Below are 12,780 nucleotides of genomic sequence, written 5' to 3'. Positions count from 1 at the left end.
CCTCCTTTGTTCAGCGCTTTTATTTTGTTAACTACTTCCTGTTTGAGGCCTTTTTGAAGGATGGCTGCTGCTACCTTGACGTAGGAGAAGCCGCTTGTTCCTTCAGGAAAGTGATTCTTGGCTTAGTGACGACACTTCCCCCCTCTTGCTGAATCTTTAAAGTTTTCCCCACAACCTCGGCGTCGGGAAGCAGAAAGGGAAACCTTTTTTTTTTTTATCTCTTATTTTCTCGCTGTGAACCTAAACTGCAACATGTCTCCTCCATCTCGGCGGCTTCAGACGAAGCCAGTGATTACCTGCCTGAAGACTTTCCTCATTTCTTACAGCCTCATTTTCTGGGTGAGTGGCTGGATAAAGGAGCTACAATGGGGCTCAAAGCGGCTACCGAGGCTAGTGACAGAAAGTCGGAGGGGGTAAAAAAAAAACAACAAATCACTGCATGAGCCAAACATGTCGAATGAAACGTTTTAGTCGGTTTTGTTCAGCCACTTGTTGGAAACTCTTCGGCCGTTGGGGAGACACCGAAGCGACCGTTAGCTTCTGCGTTTCCGACCGTTGGGAGGAAAACTCTCGACCGACCGCGATTAGCCTTTAACAACCGAAATAAACGAGCCGTAGGCATGCTGCTGATGTGATTTAACACGACTAAAATAAAACATTATGATCTCCGCATTGTTCAAACGCTCAGCTGAATCACACACGACGCGAAGCAGCAACACTGAACTCGAATAATCAACTGAATTCAGACTCGGGTCTCTTCGTGTCAGAAACAATTTAACGCCATTTATTTTTTACTGAACTCCAAAATACAAAACTCTGAATAAAATATAAATACACCCTGAAAAGGAATGTTTGGCAAAGTATTGAAAATGTTGGCTAACTATACTTGGTTCACAGTTTTATGGTGGGCAGTCCTGTTGGAATAAAATGTTTAAATTGAGGAAGTAGTTAAAATTATGCCTTTGCAATGCTCTGCAAAATATTTCTATAGAGATTCTTCCTTCTTTGTGTTTATAGCCTGTTTCATGTAGAAGTATCTGCCTTAAATTTATGCTGAATTTACTGTTTCCATCCATTATCATCTTCTTAATCTGGGGTAATATGGTCGCAGAGGTTGCTATAGAAACCTAGCTTTTAAATATTCTTACATTTTGATAAAGAATGGATAAGTCTAGTCGAGTCTTGAAGGGTTTGCAGTTTTTACATGAAATTGTTCGTGAACCACGCCGTCTTCATCTTTTCATAAAGTTTACATCAATTTAGATGATCAAAATATTAAATAGAAAAACAAATTTCCAAAATATCTTTTGTGGCGCATTTGAAAATAAAATCTTCAAATGATGCTGAGATGATAGATTTAGGGTAAAAGTTACAGTATTTAAAAATGATGGATGCTAACGTTTCCAGGTGGATAAAAAACGGCATGTATTAAACTATCAAATTAGGTGTTGTTGTTTTTTTTTAGTAAACGATGGTAGCTGAACACATAAACTAATCAGGGCCTGAAATTCACTGCGGGGTTCAGAGTTTCATACATTGTATAATCGATTCCTGCAAATCAATTTTTTATATTGCGAGTTAAAACAGTATCAGACCTGCATTCAAGCTCTAAATAATTCCCCCCTTTTTAAAAGGTGAATTTCAGACTCAAATATATGCTGTTGGTTGTTTAAAATAAATCCAATGAAAGAGCAGGGTGTTTTTATTTCAGTTCATCACTATAGTATAGATTAGAAAAATGGGCAAGGAAGTTTATCGTACATGTAAAATCATAAATCAAACTTTCATTGACTTAGAATAGAATAATTGTTCATTTTAAAGCTTGCTCACATTAATACTTTGCGCTGCTCTGAATAAATTATTTATGAAACTGATAATCATTTATTTTTACCTAATTAAAAAGTCATATGAAAAACAAGCATGACTTTTTTTAGGCAAGAAATTAAGTGTAAAAAATGAGACATTTTGTGTTGGAAATGTAAGTAAAATGGGCAAAATGACATAGTTTGACAATAACAAAGCTAAAGAGTTTTCAGATTTTTGATTGAAGATATAAGATATGCTTTACATGTTTAGTTAAGTAGCTGATTAATTGGTTCATTAATTAGTTGGCTGCAAAATATCAAAATGTTTTTTTGTTGTTTTTCTATAGCCTCACTATGAGAGATGGGATAACTCTGAGCATCAAGATGCAGAGATAGGAACTTATTTTCAGAATATTTCTTCTCTAGAAACATCTTAAAACATTGTAAGAAGTGTACTTGATTTACACAAGTCTTATAGGTTGAATAGCACTTAGTATGTTTACTGGATGAAAAGATGAAAATTTATTCTGAAAATTTGCAATCAAAACCATGAAGATCAGGTGTGTGTGTGTGTGTGTGTGCAGCTCCTTTTTTATTTAAGATGACTCGAGTCTTAAGATTCAGTACAAACATCTGTCCAGGACTTTGTATTCTCAGCCAAAGTCATGCTGTGTACAAATAGAAGAAAGTCAGATTGCTCTTAAAGAGATAAGGACGACCTCCATTCTGTTAAGGCTTATAACAGAAGACGAGTTTTGTCTTTAGGATGGGCTCTAAAATCTTTTCAGGTGGAAAAAAATCAGAATTGTAAATTAGGGAAAAAGGACTCTGGATTTCAGTACAAGAAGCTTAACCCATTTTTAAAACTCGATTACAGCGTTATCAGGATTTATGCTTTTTTTTTTCTCAGGCTAGAACAGGTTAGTTAGCAACATTAACCTTAAAACCTTTGGGCGTAATAAATAGAAGTGAGTGAGTGAAAAAGTGAAATGACTCCCTGGAAGATTCCATTTTTCCTCTGTCAATAATGATGCAGCTAACTATGGAAGTTTGCATGTTTTAATTTTTAAAAAAAGACAAATTCTGGTTCTGTTTGCTAGTGGAAGCTGAACAAGGTATAAACATGAATATTTTCCCATCGTCAAAGTAGGCTGGTTTGAAAACATTATGGCCAAAAATAACTGTAACAAAGGAAAATCAGAGCCTGTTTTTGCTCTCGGTGTTAATCTTTGTGCAGATCAAACAAGCAGCGTCTGCTGGCTGATTTCAGGGCTTTTATCTGGCCATTTATTGCTACTGGCTGTTTTCAGCTGCTCACACTAACGACTCGGCGCTTTAAAGAAAGAAACATTTAGCTGATTGAACCCCAGGTGGAGGTCAGCGCCGGTCCCAGGTGTGTGTGTGTGTGTCTATTTCTGACCCACAGCGCTCTAATCAGACACCTTGCAGTTCAGGTGACCTTATCCTTTTTCTTTCTGCTCTGAGAAATACAATCCTGCTTCTGTTTTTGTGCTGCGTTTGTTCCCGTGGGAACGGTGTTGATTTGGTAGAGGAAGTCAATGTTGGAAATTGTTTTTGTTTTTTCCAGCCTGGATTCTGTTCTCTACGATTAATAAAAGGACCCAACATGTCCCTGTCAGGCTGGATAAGCATCTCGGTCGACATAAATGAATCAAGTTGTGCTTGTGGCTCAGAAAAAACACATTTGTGGAGCAAAGACAGAACACCGCATGTTAATCAGACAGCTGCTCTGACCTGGCTCAATATTCTGTCAGATGTCTGAAATTCATATAAATCTACACTTCTAATAGTGTGCCATGTTCAAATTTTAAACCCCGTCACCTGAAAATAATTATTATTCTGTTTAATAAAGATAAGAAGGGACCAATTTTTTCCTTGATTGCCTATCAAGTAATGGAAAAAAAACAGGTAATTTTAAAACAAACTATGATATATTTACAGCATATGTGAAAACCTCCACGAACTACAAATCATGATGAATTGATTATTGAATTAATTAACTAATTTAGTAATTGGTTAACCGTTAACTGGCATATACAGACTCAAAAAAGGCTAATCACTGAAAGATCAACACACTCGCAGCAGTAATTAAGTCAGAAATGTACAAAAATATAAACATTTTGCAATTAGATAAAGCTTTTGTCTGTATGTCCTATTCAGATCTACTCATTGACATTTTTAGCTTCACTTGGTTCAAATTCTGAAAAAAAGTAAACTTCAGCTGCCCAATGAATAACTAGTTAATCCAAAATATAATCAACAGATAAGCCATATATTATATTGATAAATTGATCAGAAAGAGCTGAGCTTTTCACTTCATGTTAGAAGCATCGTTAGATGCAGAATCTTCCTTTGCTACAGATGATCAAGCTTACACTAACTGAATGCTATGTTGTTGCATTTTAGGCAATAAAATGTTTATTTAGATATTTCTAATGTTGTATATAAAATCCTTAGGTGGTTAAATGAAAAGCCATTTTTTTCCAGTTAATTAATTACAGCCCTAAGTCATTGCATCTCCACTGAAAAAGAAGTTGCCATCATGTCATTATTTTATTTATTTACTTTGCTTTGACTGTGAATAATTCCAGAGCTTTAAAATATTTGATAAAAATAGAACAAGATGCCAAACATGGCTGGACTTTTGCAGGTAAAATCATTGGCATTTTTGTTTTCACCGCGTTAAAATGGCGGCGGCGTCTCGCTCAGTTCACAGGTGTGATCCTGCTGGCTGTCGGGGTCTGGGGTAAGGTCAGCCTGGAGGCCTACTTCTCCCTCGTCTCTGAGGACAGCACCAACGCGCCGTACGTCCTGATCGGGACCGGAGCCATCATTGTTGTTTTCGGGCTGTTTGGCTGCTTCGCCACATGCCGAGGAAGCCCATGGATGCTGAAACTGGTGAGCGAGGAAGTGGAAGGAAAACATTCCCTTTGCAGATCTCTGTGCTCAGGTTACCCATGTTCCCCTCTGCTTCTCAGTACGCCATGTTTCTGACCCTGGTCTTCCTGGCCGAGCTGATAGCAGGAGTTTCAGGTTTCATCTTCCGGCACGAGGTAAATCACTGAAACTGTGGAGTCGTTTGTGTTCAGCTGTGAAACTGCTTAACATGTTTTGAATCCATCAGATCAAGGATAAAATCAGCAAGGCTTACGAGGGCGCAGTTCAAACGTATGACGGCAAAGACAACAAGAGCAAAGCAGTCGACGCCCTCCAGAAAAAGGTTGGTGCTACGCCTCAAACGTTGAATTTTTATTTATTTCATGAAGGAGATAATGCAAATTAACGAACACTAAAATATCATGCATGTATGCTGGATTTAGCCAAAGAGGCTAATTGTCATCTGTAGACCATTAGCAGATTGATGGAAGAGATTATAAGATTACAGTTAACATGGATAACATCAAGTCAAGTTTAACACATATTTCAGAAACGAGCTTTTCAATATGCTTCACATCAGAAAAATATAAAGTCAGAATACAAAGTCAACAACTGAAACATTACAGTCGTTACACATCAAGATGTTGGTTAGTGTTTCATTTATTAAAGTGTTTTATTTATTATAAAGCAGCTCTGAATAGCTGGGCTATTAGTCTACCTTTAAAGGAACTGGGTGTTTCTGCTGTTCTTCAGTTTTCTGGAAGTTTGTTCCAGATTTGTGGTGCATAGAAGGTGAATGCTGCTTGTCCATGCTTGGTTCTGGGGATGCAGAGCAGAACCAGAAGATGACCCGTCATTTGTGACAGATTTCAATGTATAGCCAAAGGCAGAGTGAATTACAGTAAACGGTTAAAATAAAAACAAGTCACATCTGTTAAAAAAACATTAATGTAAAAATGCAGTACAATTTTGATTACCTGGTAACTGCAGCACTAGGGATTTCCTTTAGGATCAGATTCTGGTGCATAAAGGTTTTTTTTTTTTCTTCTTCTTTTTCCAGCTGCATTGCTGCGGCATGACGAATTCCTCTGACTGGGGAAAAACGGAATACTCCAAATTTCACGGGATTCCTATGAGCTGCTGTAAGAGCAGCGACAACTGCACTGAAGAGAACATGAGAAACCCGGGAAAAGCTAGCACACTCGTGTTCCCTCAGGTGAGTTACACCAGCTGCAGTCATGAGGTTTACTGGAAGCTTTCAATTTATTCTGTCTGTTTTTCTTTTTGTCAGGGCTGCTTTTCACTGGTGACCAGCGTGTTGGAATCCAACCTAGGAATTATTGCTGGAGTCTCCTTTGGGATTGCTTTCTTCCAGGTTGGTTGCTTTTTCTCCCTCATGTTAAACAATGTCAAGCTTTTTGTTTCCCCAAATGTGAGATCAAAGCCATACGTAGCAGTAATGATCATCTTCCTTCCACAGTCATCCTTAGGTAACATTATTAAGGGGTTTTAATTAAAAATATTTTAATTAGTGGCCACAAAACCTGAATATCCAGACCTTAAAAAAAACAGAAAAACTCCTGAAACTGAAATGTCTCATACAATTAGCCTCTGGGGTGAAAGCTTCCTGATTTCCTTTATATACAGTATTTAAGGGAACAACTGTCACATAATTAAGTGTTCAAGTTGAACCTGTTTTAAGTGCAACATGTTCAGATTGCCTGGCTCTGCAGGCTGCTGATCAGTGAGTGTTCAAAGTTTATTTCTATTGAACGAGGCGACTAAAAGATTGTACTTGTCTTTTATTGAACAACACCTGGAGCATGTTTTTAAAAAAACTAATATTTGTTTTGTTTTTTTCTTTAAAAAATTCTCTGACTCAGCAGTGTGTGAGAACGACGCAGTTGGATCATTTTTACAACTTTTCCTTTTCAGTTTCAGCTTTAATAGTAGAACCCAAACTGAGGCAGAACAGGAGAAATGTTGTCTAAATGAAGCAGTTTGGGCGCCAAACTCCACGTTAGGGAGGATTAAAAACACTCTAAAACGCTGGCAGTTTTCACATTTCTGCTTCAGCTTTCTCAGCATTGTTCCAGAACGAGGCGACTAGAACGAGCTCAGCCATTTCTTGTGCGCATTTCCTCATCAGGGATCCTTTAATGGAGATTACATCCTCAGATGCTAATCAGCTCTTTGATCAGCCATTTTAAACAGTGAAATCAGATCAAAACGGCGTTAATCTCAGATTGTTTCATGGCTAAAAACACAAACTGGGAGGAAATTTGAGGTAAAATGAGTTTTAAATGAGCTGCGTTGATCTGACTTCCAGCAGCCAGAAACAAGGAGAATCAGAGCTTTGATTGGGATTACAGTCACCTTTTAAAGATATAATTTGATTATCTTGTAGCTATTAAGCTCTCAATATGAATTAAAACCAGTTAACACATTTGTAATAATTGAAGCTAAATTCAAACTTAAAATCTGTGACTGTTAATCAGATGTTCTGACTTTGCTGAATATTCAGATGTATGAAATTCATAAAATTATAAGCTTTTTAATAGTGTGCCATTATCAAATTTTAGATTCTGTTCCCTGAAAATAATTATTGGATACAGAAAAGTTTAATTTTCATTTAATTGTCTTTAATTAATGATCAAATACTGAAACATTTTAAAACCTTTCACTGGATGAAGACAAGCGACTGCCGCCTCATCAAACCAGTTCCATAGGAAATGAATGGAGAGGAACATTTCTAACATTTAAAACAAAATGGCTTCCTTTAAACCTTCTTCAGGCCTGTTTGGATTGAGACAGTTAAACATTTCTAGGCATAGTCATAAATCTGATTTCATTTTTTAATCAATTGATGGTTCTGGTTTGAACTGAAACTAATTAAAATAATTAAAGCTTTCTTGCTCCATCCCAGTTAATAATTAGGCCAGTAACGGTAGCGATGTTATCAGTTTAAATGTGCTGACAGTCGCTCATCTGGTTGTAAATTTACAGCAGGGTTAAAGTTCAACGTTGGTCCAAGAACACAGCAGGTTATAATATTAACTTGGGTCTCTGTGAAAGTTACGGATCTGAAGCATTCAGTTTAATATGAGCTGCAGGAGCCAGATAAATGTTGTTTGCTCTGATTTTATTTTTCCCCTCAGGTCATTGGGATTTTCCTGGCCTGCTGCTTGTCTCGCTACATAACCAACAACCAGTACGAGATGGTCTAGCAGTCACCTGTCACAGGTACGGCTTTACTGGCTTCACTTCCTCTTTCTCTTGACTACGCTGCCCTCATTTATCTGTTTGTCGTCTCTGTTTGCAGGTGACGGCTGGGCAGCTGCAGGTGCAAACTGAGCTCAGATTTTAATGTTGTATAAATGCGTTAGTTTCATTTTTAGGGAGCAAAACTTACAGCTTCTACTTTTACTGTCTCACCCAGCAGAGCGAACGCGTTACAGGGATGACACCTGACCAAAACAAAGGGACCTACAAGTTTCTGTTACTCACTCCAGTTTAGCTGTCATTATGTAGTTAACTTAATATTTGTGTTTCCTGTGCTTCAACTGCCTGTTTTTCACTAATAAGCTTGATCTAGTGTATAGAAAATCTTCAACGCCACTTGTGTCTTTACATGTGAAACTAATGGGAGACGGAGAGATCGCTGCTCTGGATGAATTATGTGGAAGAGAGACGGTGTGTGGGCCAGTACTGATGAACGGCAGCCATTATGTGCCAATCCAGCCGCTCCAATGACTCTGTGTTCAGTGTTGGTGTTGTTCTTTGGATGCATGTGAAAAAAAATAAAGATGAAATCTGGTATCTTTGACGGGCCGCGGTCTCTGGATGTGTCTGCACAGCCGTTTACTCCTGAGATTGTGATAAAAACACACAAAATAATATAAACTAAATGTGTTTAGTTGAAGTTTGTGCTCATTAGTTGCAGAACTTGAATATTTCTACCAACTCAACCTGTCTCTATTATTAAAAACACTTTTTATACATACATTCCCAAGAAAAAAACTTTATTTGCTTCTTTCATTCATATTTTAAATGCCTTTATTAGAGGTAGGAGCGTATCATTAATTGCATTTTGTGAAAATTATTCATCATTGTCACAATAATGAATAAGTTGTTAGTTCAAGGTTTAAAACTCAAAAATGCTCAGAATGCTATTGAAAAATTTGCTTTTTTTCAAATAAAACATTGTTTTTGTGAATATTAAATTACCTTTATTTCCAGTGAAACATATTCTGACCTTGCCATGAAATAAGGGAACTCCCAGTGTCTGTGTTTACTGCCATGTTTACTTTCAGCTGCTCAGTACATTGGAGATTCCCCTCTGTGTTTGCTGGAAAAATAAACACCAGATTCAACGTGAGCAGAGACTCCAGACCGGCAGAAAACAGCAAAGATACGTTAAATGTTTCTGTCTTGCAAACATTTATATCCATCATTTAAAGGCAGACTTATTTATTTTAGTTTTTGCAGAGACAGGAGAGGAGCTGGTCAAATTAAATTGATGCACAACCAGAACTAAAATTCGGCTATTTTAATTTATACTTTATTAGTTCGAGTGTTTTTGTCAAATATTAGTAAACTTTTTGGTATTTTGAACCTGCATTTCATGTTCTTTTGACTTTACTGCTTCCATGTTGGCAAAACAAACTCGGTCTCAGACGCACGTAGCTGAACCTGCAGATACCTAAGAGTTGGTGGATATTTGCAAAATAAAAGATTCAGAGGCTGTTGTGCAAATAAAGTTGTTCTTATTAACCATTTAACAGCTGAAACATGTCAGTGTAGTAGGATATTGCTGAAATTATTTCATTTATTTAATCTCATGTACAGTCCTCTCAACTATCCCTGTATTGTGTGAAACCCTTTCTACCACATTCTTCCTTCCACCTAACTTTCCAACAATATTCTTGGAAACAACGTTCTCTGAACAGCCAGCTACCTTAGCTGTAACTTGACCTTTCAACTATCCTTGTGGAGCGTATCAGTGACTGTCTGCTGGACACCTAACTCAGAGGGAATGTTTCTATATTGTAATTTATATCATCTTAAAATCTCCTGAGGAAATGAAATTTGGGTTTTCACCAGCTGTGAGTCAGAATGTTGAAAATTAACACTAATAAACACAAATTAATTGCTGAAATGAAGAACTTTAAATGATATTGGCCACTATTTATTGATTATAACTACATAATCAATATAGAGTTATAACTATGTGTGAAATATAACTATTTTACATAATCATGTAGTATAAATTCTGCTGCTGTATTTGTACTTTTTCATATTTCTGCTGTATATTTTATTACTTATATTTCCCTTGTTTCTCTGTTATATTTCTTGCTAAACCATCCTTTTTGCCCATTTTACTCCTGGAAACAAAATGTAATTATTATTATTATTATAAATAATAATTCAATATAATATAGTAATAATTTATGCTGCCTCTTTGCCAGGACTCCTTTGAAATATAAGTTTTTAATCTCAAATCGTTTTTTCTGGTAAAATAAAGGTTGAATAAAAAAAATACATTTTATTAAATTATTAAGAATCAAAGTATAAATGTGTATTACAATTTAAGGTTTAGGACTTCATTAGTTTAACTAGAGGATTTGTAAAAAAAAAAAAAAAAAAAGTATTGTATTTATTTCTAAATGGTATGGACTACCTTTTGTCTTGAAATAAAGATTTTCGATTATTTACATTTTTACTTTTATTATAATAATTGACTGCGTTTTTTCTATATTTTCCAAATGGCAAAAACTGCTCAAAATTTTAGTTTGTAGTTTGGATCTTTCTACCTAATATCGACTGAACACATAAATCATACGAGTAAAACAAAAAAAAACACATTTTAAAACTTTTTAGATGTAAATGTAATGGCAGGTAAAAAACAAAAAACCCACACTTGGTTCATAGTTGAGTGTTATTCTGTTCCAGACAGGCCCAGAGCTGCACTATGCCACACCTGATTATTAATTAATGTAATTAAACACACCTGAGTTGCTGCTGCTGCTGCTGGGACTTTAATAAAGTCAGGCCTGTCAACCATAATGGGTTTCTGGAGCCGTTACGGTCTAAAGCCTTCAGGTAAGACCAGCGTTTCCTCTAGCAGGTGGAATAGATGTATATTTTAACCTGTGTTAAGTGAGTTACAGATTGTGACCTATTAATTTAAATTAGGGAGTTTTATCAGTTCATGGGGGGTTAATGTTGAAGCTACGTGGCTCAGCCAGCAGGGGGCAGTGTTGGGTAAAGCTCCCAATGCGGAGATAAGAGCGAATAACCGAGAGGGGGGGATATTCTAAAACTGGATTAATCTGATGTAATTAAAACCTTTCAGTGCTTCCCGCTAGTCTAACCTGACAGACGAGTATTATTTAGGTGTCTTCAGATTGTAACGGCCTGGCAGCACGCAGAGAGACGTAACCAGGCAGCGGATAACAGAGGCACAAACATGGCTAACTGATGGCGCTAATCTCTTCTCTGATTGGTCAGCCGCGGATCAGAAGCTACTAAGCTCCGCCCACATTCTCCCAGCACTCCAATTGGCTGTGAGGAGAAATGAAAGGGGGCGGGGCTTGATTTGTTTTATTTTTTCCAGCCGGCGCTCCGGGTATAAAACCGGGGCTAACGCTTCCAGACAACTGAGGAAACGTTCACATTTCCTTCCCGGCGGTTTCTGTCCGGCTCCTGGCGAGACTAACAACCAAAACGGCCAACAAAGATTCTCCTCAGGGTTTCTGGAGCTTCAGGCGAGTGTGAGTCCTCTCTATTTTCTGCTTCATATGAGCGTCATTTATAGAGAAAATAATTCAAGGTCATGAGGATTTGCTTCACCGCAGGAATATTCAGGAAATGATGACTTGTCAGCTTTATGTGCTTCAGATTTTTAATTGTTCTGCTTCCTATTTTACAGGTTCAACCCGAATTTAACCAGTCTGCAGCTAAGCCTATAAATCCCTCATGATGATGCAGATCAGCAACGACCCGGCCAGCAACAAGCACTCTCTCCTCAACGTCATGCACCGCTTCATGGCAGCTGCCAACAACATGGACGAGACCATCATGGTGCCCAGCCTGCTCAGAGACGTTCCCCTGGAGGAGCAGGCCAACAATAATAACAACAACAACGACGACGACGTGGCAGAGTCCCAGGTGGCCAGCAACAAGCAGAGGGACATGTACGAACACTACCTGCTCCTCAAGTCCATCAAGAACGACATGGAGTGGGGTTTGCTGAAGAGGGAGATGAGCAGCGGCGCCAGCTTCCTGGAGATCGCCGTGAAGCAGGAGGAAGAGGAGCAGCCATCGGTGAAGGGGGATCTGGCTGTGCAGGACAACGCTGACCTGGAGCATCAGTTTCATTATCACCTCAGAGGACTGTTTGGCGTGCTGTCCAAGCTCACGCTGCAGGCCGACCACCTCACCAACAGATACAAGAGAGAAATCGGAGGAGGGAACTTCATGAGATAGAAGTCTCTCTCTCTCTCTCTTGCACTGGACTGCTTTGACTTTTTGTAAGAAATCTTATCTGACCAGGGCGCTCTTTGTTTTCACTCCTCCTCTGCACTCCACCTGCCACCTGAAACCAGTGATGCCAGACCTCTGTATTCAGTGCTTGGTGGAGGTTTCCTCACTTTTCTTTTTTTTTTTTCCAGCCAGATGACGCACAGCTTTGGTTTCTACAGAACCTTACCAATCACCTTGTTTCAGGTTCAGACATGTTTGTGAATAAAAAGGTTCCTACCTGTAGGAGATGTTGAATGCTGGTTGTTCTGCCCATCCTCCTTCTTTAATTTATCTTAAAGCTGAGCTGAAGGGCTCTTACCTGTACAAAGTTTAATTCCTTCCACTTGTTGGTGTGCCTTGGCTTCATACCGTTTCTACTGCTGCCCTGATCAGGTCATTGTGACGTTTTAACAGCTCAATGTTTGTCCTTGTATTTCAAAATCAGTTTTATATTGATGCATAAAATGCATTACAGCTGAAATAAATGGCAATGTTTTAAAATTGTTTCATTCTCTTCCTTATTGCTGTAGTAATGGGATCATTGCTTGGCTTT

General features: G+C 38.0%; 2 protein-coding genes and 1 long non-coding RNA gene across 7 annotated transcripts; 2 read left to right on the top strand and 1 right to left on the bottom strand.

Moving 5' to 3' along the window:
• Positions 1 to 95: 95 nt before the first annotated feature.
• On the top strand, positions 96 to 8,529 carry tspan6 (tetraspanin 6). Of its 4 annotated transcripts, none has more exons than XM_028008865.1 (9): positions 97 to 339; positions 4,536 to 4,724; positions 4,805 to 4,879; positions 4,951 to 5,046; positions 5,764 to 5,919; positions 5,995 to 6,078; positions 7,862 to 7,946; positions 8,026 to 8,046; positions 8,146 to 8,529. In XM_028008865.1, exons 1-7 carry the CDS (start codon positions 253 to 255, stop codon positions 7,928 to 7,930), a joined length of 756 nt encoding a protein of 251 aa, XP_027864666.1. In that variant the 5' UTR covers positions 97 to 252; the 3' UTR covers positions 7,931 to 7,946; positions 8,026 to 8,046; positions 8,146 to 8,529. The 4 variants fall into 4 exon arrangements, with proteins under 4 accessions (XP_027864668.1, XP_027864666.1, XP_027864667.1 ...); XM_028008866.1 differs by having other exon boundaries at positions 8,143 to 8,529; XM_028008867.1 differs by lacking the exon at positions 8,026 to 8,046 and having other exon boundaries at positions 96 to 339; positions 8,143 to 8,529.
• Positions 5,346 to 5,798, bottom strand: LOC114139158 (uncharacterized). Its single transcript, XR_003594394.1, has 2 exons — positions 5,681 to 5,798; positions 5,346 to 5,522 (listed from the first exon to the last, which is right to left on the bottom strand). It is a non-coding gene; the product is annotated as an uncharacterized LOC114139158 (long non-coding RNA).
• A 2,772-nt stretch (positions 8,530 to 11,301) lies between the features above and the next one.
• Positions 11,302 to 12,731, top strand: mid1ip1l (MID1 interacting protein 1, like). Of its 2 annotated transcripts, none has more exons than XM_028008868.1 (2): positions 11,302 to 11,476; positions 11,635 to 12,731. In XM_028008868.1, the coding sequence occupies exon 2, from the start codon at positions 11,682 to 11,684 to the stop codon at positions 12,189 to 12,191; it is 510 nt and encodes a 169-aa protein (XP_027864669.1). In that variant the 5' UTR covers positions 11,302 to 11,476; positions 11,635 to 11,681; the 3' UTR covers positions 12,192 to 12,731. The 2 variants fall into 2 exon arrangements, with proteins under 2 accessions (XP_027864669.1, XP_027864670.1); XM_028008869.1 differs by having other exon boundaries at positions 11,310 to 11,470.
• Positions 12,732 to 12,780: the final 49 nt, after the last annotated feature.

Source organism: Xiphophorus couchianus, chromosome 23, assembly GCF_001444195.1.
Source record: "Xiphophorus couchianus chromosome 23, X_couchianus-1.0, whole genome shotgun sequence".
NCBI classification, from domain to species: domain Eukaryota; kingdom Metazoa; phylum Chordata; class Actinopteri; order Cyprinodontiformes; family Poeciliidae; genus Xiphophorus; species Xiphophorus couchianus.
Note: the sequence above shows the minus strand (reverse complement) of the source record. Positions and strands in the feature narration are given on the sequence as shown.

Coding starts and splice junctions, on each gene's coding strand:
- tspan6 (XM_028008867.1), top strand. CDS start 253: ATGTCTCCTCCATCTCGGCGGCTTCAGACGAAGCCAGTGATTACCTGC. Junction 5,920..5,994: donor GCACACTCGTGTTCCCTCAG/GTGAGTTACACC, acceptor TCTTTTTGTCAG/GGCTGCTTTTCACTGGTGAC. Junction 6,079..7,861: donor TTGGGATTGCTTTCTTCCAG/GTTGGTTGCTTT, acceptor TTTTCCCCTCAG/GTCATTGGGATTTTCCTGGC.
- mid1ip1l (XM_028008868.1), top strand. CDS start 11,682: ATGATGATGCAGATCAGCAACGACCCGGCCAGCAACAAGCACTCTCTC.